Source organism: Melozone crissalis, unplaced genomic scaffold (genome assembly GCF_028551555.1).
Source record: "Melozone crissalis strain CALT ecotype California unplaced genomic scaffold, PUWL_Pcris_2 ptg000027l_1, whole genome shotgun sequence".
In the NCBI taxonomy this organism is placed as follows: domain Eukaryota; kingdom Metazoa; phylum Chordata; class Aves; order Passeriformes; family Passerellidae; genus Melozone; species Melozone crissalis.
The window spans coordinates 55,823,701-55,837,766 of record NW_026535805.1 but is presented as its reverse complement, the minus strand read 5'-3'; the positions used below and the strand labels follow the sequence as shown (position 1 = coordinate 55,837,766).

Sequence of the window (14,066 nt, the reverse complement as noted above, 5' to 3'; positions counted from 1 at the left end):
GACCCATCCCACAGAGAGGTCTGCTGCCTCCCTGGGTCCCAGGTACAGGATATCACTGAGAGACTCCCTGGGCTGATTCAGCCCTCTGATTATTACCCACTACTGATACTCCAGGCTGGCAGTGATGAGATTGAAAAGAGGAGTGTCAGGGCAATTAAAATGGACTTTAGGGTACTGGGTCAAGTGGTTGATAGGGCAGGAGCACAGACAGTGTTTTACTTAGTTCCTTTAGTGGCAGAGAAAAATGATGAAAGGAATAGGAGAGGCCACATTCTAAGCAAGTGGCCCAAGGGTTGGTGTCATCAGCAGAATTTTGGGTTCTATGATCATAGGGCCACTTCTACAGCACCTGGTTCTGCTGGAACTGGATGGGCCCCTTCTCTCTGTTAAGGGCAGAAGGATTTTAGCTCATGAACAGGTGGAACTCATGGAGAGGGCTTTAAACTAGGTTTGGAGGGAGAGGGGGATGCAGCTGGGCTGTCTGGATGCAGGCCCAAGGGTGGTAAGCCTGAGTTAGGGGTGAAATCAGCAGCCCAGCTGAGGTGCATGTATACCAATGTGTACAGCTTGGGCAACAAACGAGAAGAGCTGGAGGCCATGGTGCAGCAGCAGAGCTATGATGTAACTGCCATCAGGGAAACGTGGTGGGATGACTCACATGGCTGGAGTGCTGCACTGGATGGCTACAAGTTCTTCAGGAGAGACAGGAAAGCAAGAAGAGGTGGAGGGGTGGCCCCTTATATTAGGGAAGCTTTTGATGCCATGGGTATTGAAACTAATGTTGAATGCCTGTGGTAAGAATTAAGGGGAAGGCCAACAAGGCTGACATCCCACTGGGAGTCTGTTAGCACCCACCCAACCATGAGGACGAAGTGGACAACTTATTCTACAAGCAGCTGAAGGTTTCAGGATCACCAGCCCTTGGTCTTGTAGGTGACTTTAACCTACCAGACATCTGCTGAGAACTTAACACAGCAGAAAAGAGGCAGTCCAGGAAGTTCTTAGAGTGTGTGGAGGACGACTTTTTGTCACAGCTCACGTGAGTGAGCCCACCAGGGGAGGGACTATGTTAGATCTGTTGTTTGCAAATAGAGATGGGTTGGTGGGAGATGTGGTGGTTGGGGGCTGCTTGGGGCAGAGTGATCATGAAATTAAAGAGTTCTTGATATTTGGTGAAATCAGGAGGAACATCAATAAGACTTTTACACTGGACTTCTGGAGGGCTGACTTTACCCTATTTAGGAGATTTATTCAGAGAGTTCCTTGGGAAGCAGCCCTTAAAAACAAAGGAGTTCAGGAAAAGTGGACAAGCTTCAAAACAGAGCTCTTGAGGGCACAGGAATAGGCTGTCCCTGTGTGCCAAAAGATGAGTCAACAAGGCAAATGTCCAGTCTGGATGGGCAATGAGGTTTCGGAGGAACTTAGGAACAAAAAAGGTGTATCATTTTTGGAAGGAGGGTCAGGGCTCTCAGGAAGTATTTAAGGGAGTTGCTAGAGCATGTAGGAAAAAAAATAGGGAGGTCAAAGCTCAGTTTGAACTTAATTTAGCAACTTTTGTAAAGGATAATAGAAGATGTTTTTACAAATATATTAATGGCAAAAGGAAGGGTGAGACCAACCTTTGTTCTCTACTGGATGTGGGAGGGAACTTAGTAACTGCAGATGAAAAGAAGGTGGAAGTGCTTAACACCTTCTTTGCCTCAGTTTTTAGTGGGAAGACGGCTTGTCCTCAGGAGAGCTGTCCTCCTGGGCTGGTAGATGGTGTCAGGAAGCAGAATGTTTTCCAGGAGGAGGCAGTCAGAGAACTGCTGAGCTGCTTGGATGTTGATAAATCTATGGGACCAGATGGGATCCATCCCAGGGTGATGAGGGAGCGGGCAGATGAGCTTGTGAAGCCACTCTGCATCATTTGCCAGCAGTCCTGGCTCACTGGTGAGGTTCCAGATAACTGGAAACTGCCCAATGTGATACCTGTTCACAGAAAGGGTGGGAAGGAGGATCCAGGTAATTATAGGCCAGTTAGCCTGACCTCAGTGCCTGGTAAGGTGATGGAACAGTTTATACTGAGTGTCATCATGCAGCACTTCCAGGATGGCCTGGGTACCAGACCTAGCCAGCAGGGGTTTAGGAGGGACAGGTTGTATTTGACCAACCTGGTCTCCTTTTATGATCATCAGACCTGTCTGCTGGATATGGGAAGGGCTGTTGATGTTGTGTACCTGGACTTTAGCAAGGCCTTTGACACTGTCTCCCACAGCACACTCCTGGAAAAGCTGCAGCCCATGGCTTGGACAGGAGCTCTCTGGGCTGGGTTAGGAACTGGCTGCATGGCCGGCCCAGAGGGTGGTGGTGAATGGTGCTGCATCCAGCTGGTGGCTGCTCACCAGGGGTGTCCCTCAGGGGTCTGTGCTGGGACCAGCTCTGTTTAATATCTTTGCTGATGATATGGATGAGAGTATTGAGTCTTTCATTGTAGAAGACACTAAGCTGGGATCATGTGTCCATTTGTTGGAAGGTAGGAGGGCTCTGCAGAGACACCTGGAATGGTTGGATGGATGGGCAGAGTCCAACCCGATCAAGTTTAATAAATTCAAGTGCCAAGTCCTGTATTTTGGCCATGATAACCCAAAGTTATAGTCTGGGAGTGGTGTGGCTGGACAGTGCCTGACAGAAAGGGACCTGGGGGTGCTGGTGACAGCTGGCTGAACATGAGCCAGCAGTGTGCCCTGGGCCATAAAGGCTAATGGCTCCTGGCCTGTATCAGGAGCAGTGTGGCCATCAGGAGCAGGGAGCTCATCCTTCCCCTGTACCCAGTACTGGTGAGGCCACACCTTGAGTGCTGTGTCCAGTTCTGTGCCCTCAGTTTGGGAAGGACATGGAGACACTTGTGTGTGTCCAGAGGAGGCAATGAGGCTGGAGAGGGGCTGGGAACACAAACCCTCTGAGGAATGACTGAGGGAGCTGGGGGTGCTCAGCCTGGGGAAAAGGAGACTCAGGGGTGACCTTATCACTCTCTACAGCTTCCTGAAAGGTGGTTGTAGTCAGGTGAGGTTGGTCTCTTTCTCCAGACAGTAACTGACAGAATAAGAGGACACAGTTTTAAATTGCATCTAGGGAAACAGAGGTTGGATATTAGGAAAAAGTTTTTACTGAAAGAGTTATAAAGTTCTGGAATGGTCTTCCCAGGGAGGTGGTGGAGTCACCATCCCTGGATGTGTTTAAAAAAAGACTGGATGCGGCACTCAGTGCCATGGTTAGTTGAGGTGTAGGGCATGGGTTGGAGCCAATGATCTTGAAAATCTCTTCCAACCTAGTGATTCTGTAAGATGGTTTTGAGGGCATGACACTGTTTTGTGTTTGATGATGCCATCAAGTACACCTCAGATGCTATTACAGACAAAAAGCAATAAAGCAAAGACCAGAGAAGCTTCGAAGTTTTCCATTCAAGCCACTCTGATCCATTTGTGTATTGTGACAAATAAAGAGCAGTTATTACAGAAAATTGTGGTTCAGAGGGCAGACCTCAGAAAATCACCTATACTAGTGCAAATCACAATCAAGACCTTTTCCAAGCCATGTGATACACCACAGCTCACACCCAGAGGGCTGAACTGTTACAGCCCCAAGGAGGCAGGCTGCACCTATCCAGCTCCAGGCTAGCTCCTGAGCTGTGCCACCACCCAAGAGAGTGCCAGCAGCCAGACCCATCCTTGCTGGGGGTTATGGCCAGGGAGCATCCTCAGGTGCCAGGCATACACTCAGTACTGCCTGCACCTCCTTACAGGGCCTCAACAGCTCCAATCCTCATTCTTAAACATGCACACTCCTCAGGCTGCCCTGAGGGCAACAAAAGGCCAACAACAGCAAATAAATGTGGTGAGTGCATGGGCTGGGATAATGGTGCACAGTAACTGCCTTGTGAGTTTTTAGCACGCTCCCCAGGCTAATTATTGCTTTCCCAAATTATGCCTGGACAAAGTTTAGGGATCAGTACAAGCTTAGGGCCTTTCCTGTTTTGGACATGGCCAGCTTGCTCTGAGGAGCGGAAGGATTCAACTGTTGGACAGCAGCTACTTTATTCTAGCTGGCAAAAGCAACACTACAGTTCCTGTCTGCTTTTATTTACTAGTTTAGCCACAGTCAAATCACCTACCACAGCTGTGTATTTCACTTTCATAATGAATCTTACTTCCTGTATGATCTGGACATGACTGGGCATATCAGGTAATATGGAAAGAAAGGGTTTGACTCTTACCCAAAATGTACAGAAGGTAATGGAAAGCATTTATTTGCTTCAACAACAATGTCATTAACAACTATCTGAATGCCATATTTCTGTGCAAAGGGAAAGTTTTCCCCAGGCAGATCTATAAAATCAGTTTTATTCTTTTTACTAAAGGGATAATGGAGAAATCTAACTTTTAAGTACTGTGATGTGACCCAAGAAATTCTAGTGCAGAATGAAGAGCTGCTGAGTCCCAGATGCATCTGTCCTTAGGGCCATTCCTTTTTAATTGACACTTCAGATGATTCCAGACCTGGCCAAATGATGCTAGGGGCAGCAGTAAAAGATGTGATCCCCAGGTGTGTTAATTAGTACCATCCTATAGTTATATAGCTAAATCATGCATTTTTGGCTAAGTTTTACAGATTGCTTTCAAAAATGGTTTTGCAAAAGCTGATTCTTTGATCCCTTGAAATGAAGACAGAAATGTCTGCAGCAGGTCCATGGGAAAAATGAACAATGGTTTTATTAAGTCTGCTGAATTAGGAACCTGACAGCATCAGATGAAAGGAAAAACAAGTCTCCCACCTCGACTTAAACTGAGCCCACATTCACCCCACAGACAGCTTTAGTGCACAGCAAAGCAGTAGGGCAGCTCTGAATCCATCCCTCATTAGCAGTCTGTCTCATCTATGAGCAGTTCCCTGCATCTGTTGATTAAAGATTTCCCCTGCCTTGGTGAAAGGAGCAGGCTCATCGATGAGGTAATGCTTTTTTATTCTAATTAAGGACTTGAGTCACCCCATTATTGTAAAGTCCATGAAACAAAACATGTTTAAATCTGCCCAATTACATCATGTTCAATCCTCTTCCAAAGGAGAAGTAAGAAAAGGACACTTGATTCTGTGCAGTCATAAATTTATGCTGTAGTCTCTCTAAAGGATCTCCTGCCTCCTGCTCCTCTCTTTCTCAGTTAAGTGAGGACTTGCTGGATATGCTCACAGCAGCTCCTGCACACCTTCAGTGCTGCCTAGCTCTGTTACAAATGCCTGCATGTCCTGCCAAACAGGAGGGGGAAACCAAAAGCCAGGAGCTCACTTAGAGGACCATGGGAGTTATTTGAAAGCTGGTACCAGCCAGTGGCAGTGGCATTTCATTTCCCTGATATTTCTTGGCTCCACAGTTCTGTATACAGAAAAGTGTATGTTAAGTTTTATTCCTTTAGTACATTGTAAACAATGAACCAGGTCTGTTAAAAATCCTGTGAAACCTTTATTAGAAAGAGACAATATACTTTGGCAATCTGGTCAAATTCCAAGCTGGGTATTTGCATTTACATGGGTGCAATTCTCTCTGTGTTTCCAGCTGAATTAAGTGTTCTTCATTTATGGTACTGCAATGCAGTGTTGCATGAAGCAATTAAGTCCTTGCTGCATTTTACCCCAGGTGAAGTCACATTTGTGTTCTGCTTGGAAACACCACTGGATGGTGCACAGCTGTAACACTACACAGACTAGAGAGCTATTTTCAGCCCTTTGGGCTTAGGATGATGGCATAAACACAAATTAACTATTTATAAAACCCATTAAAGTATATTCAGTGTTCTAATCAGAAAGAAAATGAAGCACATTAAAATAATTACTTAAACTCCTTCCCAGAGGATTCTCATGTTCCAGCTATGGATGTACTGGAATCACTCAAGCCAGTCATGACAGAAACTCATCACTGAACTTTAAGCCAGGCAATTGCTTAAAAACCTGGGGAAATAATGACTGCATAATCTCATGGGACCAAAAATGTAACACTAGACAGGGAAATATGAATGCAGACAAGGACAATGCTGGCACAGGGAGGACTCACACAACTTTTCCTTAGGTCAGGGAAATTACTATTTCCAAAAGAAAAGAAAACACAGAGCAGCCAACTTTAGAGCTGTGGCTTGGGTATGCACTCCCATACCTCTGGCAGTGTGAGTGCCCTAGCTCTGATCCCAAGGTACAGTTCTTTCTGACTGCCAGGTGCAGACACAGCAGCAACCACCTGTGCAACACACTCTCCTGAAGGAGTGCTTATGGATAGAATATATGTCAACTACAAGTCCAGGAGTACCCAAAAATCTCAGTTTTCCTGAGCATAATTCCATTCAGTTTGTCCTCCCAAAGAAAAGCCATGAGAGAAGAGGGTCAAGTTCTTCACACATCCAACTTGATTTCCCTGGCTGGGAAGTACAGTTAGGGAAAGGTCTCAGTTCTACCACTTGGAGCCAAAGAAGCCTTGGTAGAGTTATCTCAAGAGAACAGGTTTTTGCCACTCAGAAGACTTTAAACAGAATGAATATAGATGATTCTGTGAGATCCAGCAGCTAAACATGGTTTCATTTCCCAATGTTTTCTTTCAATCTCCCTCAACCTCCCATTTGTGGGGGCACAGTAAGATTTTCAGTAAGGAAACACATTGGAAGCTGTTCTCAGGAGATGGGATTGGTGGCAGAAAAGAAAGGAAAGCCCTCTGCATAGGAAACACCACTCTCAAAGCACCTAAAAAACCAAAAATATTCAGGAGATAAACTGGAGGGATGAAATTCCTGCAAGGAGAGTATTCCTGCCAACCTGCTTTACTCCCAAGACACTCAACTAAAACAATCCAAGGAGAGGCTACAAGGTTGCCCCTAAAAAAGGTTGAGACCAGACAATTTATGAAAAGTGAGGCAGACTTTTCCTCTGACTGGGTAGGTAATACAGAATTTTTGCTCCCTTTTCTCCTTCTCTCTTTGATGGAGAAGAAGACCATACCAGACTACTATCTTTGGTTTTCAGAAAAATTTTATCTGTCAGTAGAAGACCAACAGGGTTGTTTACTGGGATGTTGTGAGTTGCCAATCTGACAGCAGCTGGATTGGAATTGTGACAAATACTTGTGTCACTTGGCAAAGTGATGGTCAAGCATGCCTTGCAACCTAAGCTTGTGATTCAACAACTGACAGAAAATAGAGATCTGCCTGTTTAAATCTCTGAAGGCCTCACAGCTGTGAGCACAGACACAGACACTGCTAGGAAAACAAAGCTCTATTTTCCCATTCATTGTTTTGACTATCTGAATTTTGTTAAAGAAAAAAATAACCTGTATCTTCACTCTTTGATGTTTGGACACCTTCACTCTCTTTTAGTTGACCAGGACAAACAGACAAGTAGTTTTTATGCTGTGTATAAATCCTACTGGATTCAGAGGGGAAGCAAACACGTACCTGGCTGGCCCAAAGGGCAGCTGTGAATTTGTGAGTGGCTGAGGAGCAGGATGCCTGAGGAGTGGCAGCAATACAACCCTGCCAGCCAAGGACCAGAAGGCACAGCAGCTGAACACACATTTTGACAAGTTTGCTCCAGACCATCTGTCCAGCAGACAGCAGCTGTGCTGCAACACCACTCCAGCCTGCAGAAATTTTCTTCCTTGGAGGGGAAAATCCATGAGCAAGTACACTGCCCTCACCTATTACAGCTCTGGGCACTCCATCAATAAAACCACTTGGAAAGATGCTGAATGCAGGATTCCCCTTAAGCTGATTTCTGCCTCTCCATCAGCCACTCTCAGCTGCCCAAGGTTTCTGGCAGAGGAAGCAAGATCAAATGTTGCCACTCACTTCTTCCCCAAAGACAGCAGGTTGAGGCTGTTCTCAGCTCTTCTGCCCCAACAGGGAAGAGGAAAGGAAAGGGAGCACTGGGATCAACAACTCAGCAGTCAAGCTGTAGCCTGACTACCACTAAGGGGCTGGGAAACACAAAGGTGTAGGATGCAACCCAGAAACAACTGCTGGCTTGTGTGCCAACCCACCCTCCTCCTGCAGCCTGCCTGGCTCTACAGGCTCTGGCAAGACCAGGGCTGGTTCCTGGCTCCTCATTCCCTGCCAGTCTGCTGCTCCAAGCCATCACCTGCTTCATCTGCAGCCAGGAAAAGCACTGAGTGCCTCAATAATCTCCTTACCAACTAACCCAGCAACAGCAAACCTCTAGCACTGGAGGTGCTTGGGCTTGACCCCAGCAACAACCAGCTACAAAGACTTCAAAAACCCCTGGCAGAAGACACCCAAAAAGTCAGCCCTCACCAGCCCCATCCCTTCCTAACTATTGTCAGGACTCAGCTGTATCTGTGTTTAATCACAACAGATGCAAAGCTCCCACCTACCCACATATCTGTATTCCTCAGGAGAGGCACAAATTTGGATGAGGAGAAGCCACAAGGAAATCCTCTGAAACAATAGTAAAGGCACAGAGTCAAGACAGAAACTCTCCAGGAGCCATGATGAGACAGAAGAACTCTTGCCTAGGGAATACTCACCTCTGTGCAGTTTGCCAGGAAAAACCTATGCCTGGGGAAATGCATGCTGTCACTGAAAGATTTAGGGAGGCACAGGAAAAAGGACGGAAGGGAGGAACCCTGTGTGAGGAGAGGCTCCTGCAAAGGCTGCAGAGAGCTGATGAAGACAGGAAAAAAAAGCTCAGGAAAAGGTGGGTTCTCCCAAAGTGGTGAACAAATATTACCTCAGGAGGTAACTGCAGCTGAAGAAATGCATGCACTGAAAGGGCTGCTGCATGTTTTAACCCACAAGGCAGCCACACTCCTTTTGCAGAATTGCTGCTGCTTTGTTCAGAGGAGCTGGTTCACAGTCATTTTAATCAGCTGCTTCTGAGGTTTTTTGGAATGAACTGAACACAAGTACTAAATTCAGTTGTTGTGACTACAAAGTGGGAGGAGAGGGATGCTAAAGCTCTTGGCTTCAAAATATAAACAGTGGAACTCTGTATTTCACCCACAGAGGAAGAAGACAAAACCCAATTCAGTTACTCTGATGTGTTTTTAACTAGCTTTAAGAAGAATACCTGGAAATGTGAACTTGATCTTGCCTGGATTAAGCATCCTAACTGGATGCCTGACCTGTCTACAGAAAGCCAAACCCTAGGGTAGCTTGAGGGCAGAGTGGAGCGAAGACGGCAGCAGGCAGAAAGCTCTGTGGGTAGAAAAACAGGGACTATACTGGTTTTTTGAGTAATTCCTTCACAGCCTGGGCCTGAGCACAGGAGCTCGGTTCAACAATTCAAGCACAGAACAGCCCCTGGTACACCCTGGCTTGGGACAACCTGCCTTCTCCCAAAGCATCCCAATCACAGCCCAGGAGGCAGCCCAGGCCAGCAGGCACTTGCATTCTGGACCCAGCCAACCTCACAGAGAGGACAGAGAATGTCATGGTACAGCCACAGCCAGACACTGCCCAGTCAGCCCTGGCTGAGCACTGCTGCTGCTCTGGATCCTGCTGCACACAGCTCCCCTCACTCCCTGCCAACCTGCCCTCAAACCACTGGCAAATCATACCCTTTTCCATTGCAGAATTTTCAACAGTACCATCAAGTTCAGGTGAATAGTTCATTCAACTTGTGCTTCTCTTCCAGGCCTTGTCCTTCAGAGGTATTAGCCTCTTTCAGATTTATTGCTCTTGTTTCTTTCATTCCTGAAGGCATGCCAGTTGGAGAACTCCCTGCAACTGACACTAGCCACATGATATTATTTTGCAATTTATGAGGAAAATCCTTTAAAACATTTTTTAAAAATACTGCACCTTTAAAAACTCCAATACCAAAGTACCACGGTAGCCTACCAAGGATTTAAAAATATGTATCTGCAAATAGTGAGCTCTATGGATTTAAAGAAGAGTGACAAAGAGTGGTGACAAAGCTAAGTCAATATACCTAATACTGTCCCTACAATGGGGAGTTAATTATGTATCTGATTTCCTACTTATCAAGGAAATAAAACATTTTAACAAAAATATATTATGATGTTTTTGGCTTAAGACAAAAAATGAATTAAAAAAAACCAAACCCAAGAGATGCACCTTTAAAAAATGCTATGAGAGCTTTACAATGACTTACAAGTCACTGTATACTTGAAGTGCTAAGAAGAGTGAAATAGAGCTGTAAGTGTGCCACTGCTACAGAAGTGAGTATACTATAATTCATTCCCTTATGCACAGCTGATATCAAAGGATAGCCTTACTCTGTATTAGGAGTGATTTTTCCTACAGGACCTGTATATTCTGTCCAAAGCTGAAAAGATTTCTACAAATGTCCAGGAAAACTTGCAGAGTAATTGGTGACAATACACTGGAATACCAATACTCCAAACTATCAAGAAAGGCAGAGGGTGAAGAGAAGAAAGCATATTTCAATGAATTTCAATACCACTGCATCCCACAAATATGAGTTAATATTGAACACCTTTTATTCTAGGAAGAACCTGGCTTCTGGGGTAAAAAAAATATAAAGGAGGAGGCATGTTAAAAGATGAAAACTTAATCAGAAATATCTATTGTTTTTGACATGTTCCTGGTTTGGAAAAAGAGCAAAACCCCAAGTCCTCCTCTTTGTTAAGAGGAGCAAAATCCTGTTAAGAGTAAGAATCCTGTTAAGAGCAAGAATCCTAGAATCACCCTGCTAACACAGAGAGAAAGCTTTGAGGCATAAGAGCCATACAACAAGAAACATAATGTTTGTAGACCATCATTAATACCCACAAAAGATGAGGAGCTGAACTGGCAAGCGAGTGTGCCCACCTGACATCAAAGAGCAGCTCAGACACAGCCCTGAAAGCGAGGCAGACAATCAGCACCACTGGGATGTCTCTTCAGGCAAAAGGAACCAGCCCACAATGAGCTTCCACCTGGGTGAACACCAGCAATACAAAAACAGGGAAAAAAAAGGCTCTAGCTTAGCATTTTACCCCTAAGGCCTGATATTTAACTGGATACTGGGTGGTTCAGCAGCACAGCAGCAGTGCTGGGCCAAATCCAATTCACAGCCTTCTGGCCCAGGAGAAGTTGTTACCAAATGAAGCATGCTGACAGCATATGGAGGCCTGTGCTACTGGAGCAGTTTCATCCTCATCCAGAAAGCAAAAAACCTGTAAGATTATGCCAAACACATGATTCAATTTAGGTTGGAGCTCTGCTGCTCAAAGCACTCTGGACACCACTACTTCACAAAATGGACTGGCTTGTTTCAGTGCTGATTCTACTGCTTTCCAAAGGTTTTTCAGAGAGGAAAGGAGCATGGATTATTTTTTTTCCTTTTAAACCTAAATTTACTAGGCACTAGGGGACAATTTACTACTAAACACATTTATCTATCTGCTTCACCTCCTGTTTATTCATTCCCATGCCAAAGTAACTTCAAGCACACGTGAAGCACTAAAGCTGTGGGGCTTCAGCTCCCTCTTCAGAGCATGCAAGCACCAAACATTTTAACAGGCATAGAAGACACCCTAAAATGTCCCCTGAGAACTGCCTATCCACTGACCACTAAGCTCCTGCCTTTGGCCTCTCTCCTAGACACCTCTTACTAGAAGGCACAGAGCTGGGATACAGTGCTGATGTACAATCTCATCTCCATTGATGTGAGCTGAAAACAACTTCCATGGAAGCAGGATGAGTTGCACGAGAACAGAGACAATGAAAAATCCACCTCAGAATTCTTGTTTCCACTTTCATGTTTCTGCCCCAGCACTGCACATGTGAGAATCATAGAAACAGCAATAAACAGATATGGAGATGTCTTTTATAGATAGCCAGCCACTGCTTTAGAGTGAAAAACATCTGACTGCATAACTGCTGCTGCAGAGCTGCAGCTCTGTCCCAGTGAAGACCATACTTCTTATATAAATGAAGTTATTTTGATTCAGTAAGAATTCTGTACTTGGAAGGAATGGAAGCAATAAACTAAATGAGGATTAAATACCAGGTCTTGTCATCCTTCAGTGCATTGGAAGACCAAAATAATCAAGATTTTCAAATGCTGTGTCAAGCTGTGCAGAGGAGAAAAGCAAACTTCTTGTTTGTTTTGGCATAGCAAGCTTTTTACAGCTTCTGTTTGTTATAAGTTGGAAAATATAACATTGCATTTGCTAACCCAATAGATCATTTTCCTATCCAAAAAAGGACAGCTGCTTTTGTAAAAATACAAACTAAGAACCATTTTGTGGGAAGTATTGCTTTATCTAACTTCTTGTTGTAAATAGTTATTTAAATTTTTAAACTCTCCTTAAACAAAAGAATAATTTTGATGCTGAGTAATTCAGCACATTTTATCAAAAGAGTAATAGTTAATGTTTTTCTGATTTGAAGGATTAAATACTTCAAGTAAAAAGGAAAATATCTGGGCATCCACAATTACATGATTATAACAGCAGGAGGAAAGTCCAAATAGTGCTTCCAGTATTATTCATCTTATTTGACCAAACTTAGTGTAGGAGACTCCAGCTTAGATCTAGAGTGAATGATCCCCCAGAAATGATTTAATGGGAAACACCAAGAGAGGGGTCTGGCTTGTTACTCTCAGTTACTGCCTATTGCTATGCAGAAGCATTTTGAAAGCAGAGTCTAGATCCAAGACAACACTCAGTAGTGGCTGGGACTCTGGGTGGCTGGAACCATCCAGCTGGGTCAGTCAGTGCTTACTGAAGATCAAGAACAGCTACACCGTCTTCATTTGTACATCTAAAGCCTGAGACACCCTAAAAAGTAGTTGATACTCATGATCCCAGCACAGAAAAGCTTAATTTGCTTCCAGAGTTTAGTAGAAATCAGTTTGAAATTCAGTGTGAAATTCCACCTTGAAGGGAAGAAAGTAACTGGCTGAAAATTACTGGACACACAGATACCAGTATCAGGAAGCTTTGACCCAATTACTGTTTCTCAAGCTGTTCCTGCATATGTCTTAGTGGCATTTAGCATCTGACACCTTCAGACAAAGGAACAAGGAAAGAAAAGGCACAAGTGAGCTCAAAAGCAGTTCCAGACACTGCAATCAGAGTGTCCCGTGTACTCCAGAAGGCACATCCACTGGATGCTGGAGGGCTGATGCTCTGTGGTGGAACCCTGCAGTGCCCAGCAAATACCTTCTGTAGCTGGGACTGGTACCAAGGCACTCATCACGTCCCTGTCACTTCAGTGTCCTGAGGAATGCACTGAAAAGGCACCACCAAGTCTCTTCCCTCTATCAAAGCACCTCACTCATGAACTGCAAAGGCCCCTCCTTCTCTGTGAAATTTAGCAATGTGGGGACAGTGACATACAACAGCCTTATTCAGGAAGGCTGAAGTCTAAACACCTAATTTACAGGATTTTAGCCATACCTGATTATACCAAGAGGGTCTAAAATTTCTTCCTCTTCTTCTTCTTCATCTCCCCCTTCTTTTTTCTCCCCTTTTTTGGAATCTTCCACTGATAAAAGCTGTGAGATTAAGTCAGGTGTCTTCTCCTCTTTGAAAAAATCCAATGCCTCATTTTCTTCATCTTCTTTCTCCCTGTCATCAGGTAAGTTTTTGCCCTTGAAGTCAACAGCACTAGAAGATTTTGTTCCTGCAAAACATAGTAATGGAGGCAAAACTGGGTATATGAGATAAATACTACAGGTTTTTTATATCTTGCACTTGTTGCTTAGAGTTTTGTTTGAGGAACGAAGGACATGATCAGCTTTTGTGAAACTCTTTCAAAATACTCCCACTGTTCCCTTTATTCACTATGTGTCATGATGAGTCTGATCTGTTTACTGATTCAAAGTAGTTAAGTAGAGAAAGATAAAGGAAATGAACTTTAAGTGAGACACAGCAACACATGTCAAATCTGCTTATTTATGTTCCTTCTACAGTCAACAGAAACAATGGAATTTCCACGTGGTGATTCATCCCATCCAAATAAAGTCATGTGAGTTTCTCTTTGAAGTGCCTATTTCTCTTCTGCTGGCTACAAAGACACTGTAAATACTCTGCACAGATGTAGGTAGCTAACTTTCACATA

At 44.4% G+C, this 14,066-nt stretch overlaps 1 protein-coding gene across 2 annotated transcripts in view; it reads right to left on the bottom strand.

The window, feature by feature from the left end:
- HS1BP3 (HCLS1 binding protein 3) overlaps positions 1–14,066 on the bottom strand; it is a 56,792-nt gene that overhangs the window by 24,842 nt on the left and 17,884 nt on the right. For both annotated transcript variants that reach the window (XM_054279907.1, XM_054279909.1), the window contains exon 4: positions 13,403–13,628. In XM_054279907.1, the coding sequence (XP_054135882.1) occupies positions 13,403–13,628 (226 nt within the window). The remainder of the gene's footprint in view (positions 1–13,402; positions 13,629–14,066) is intronic.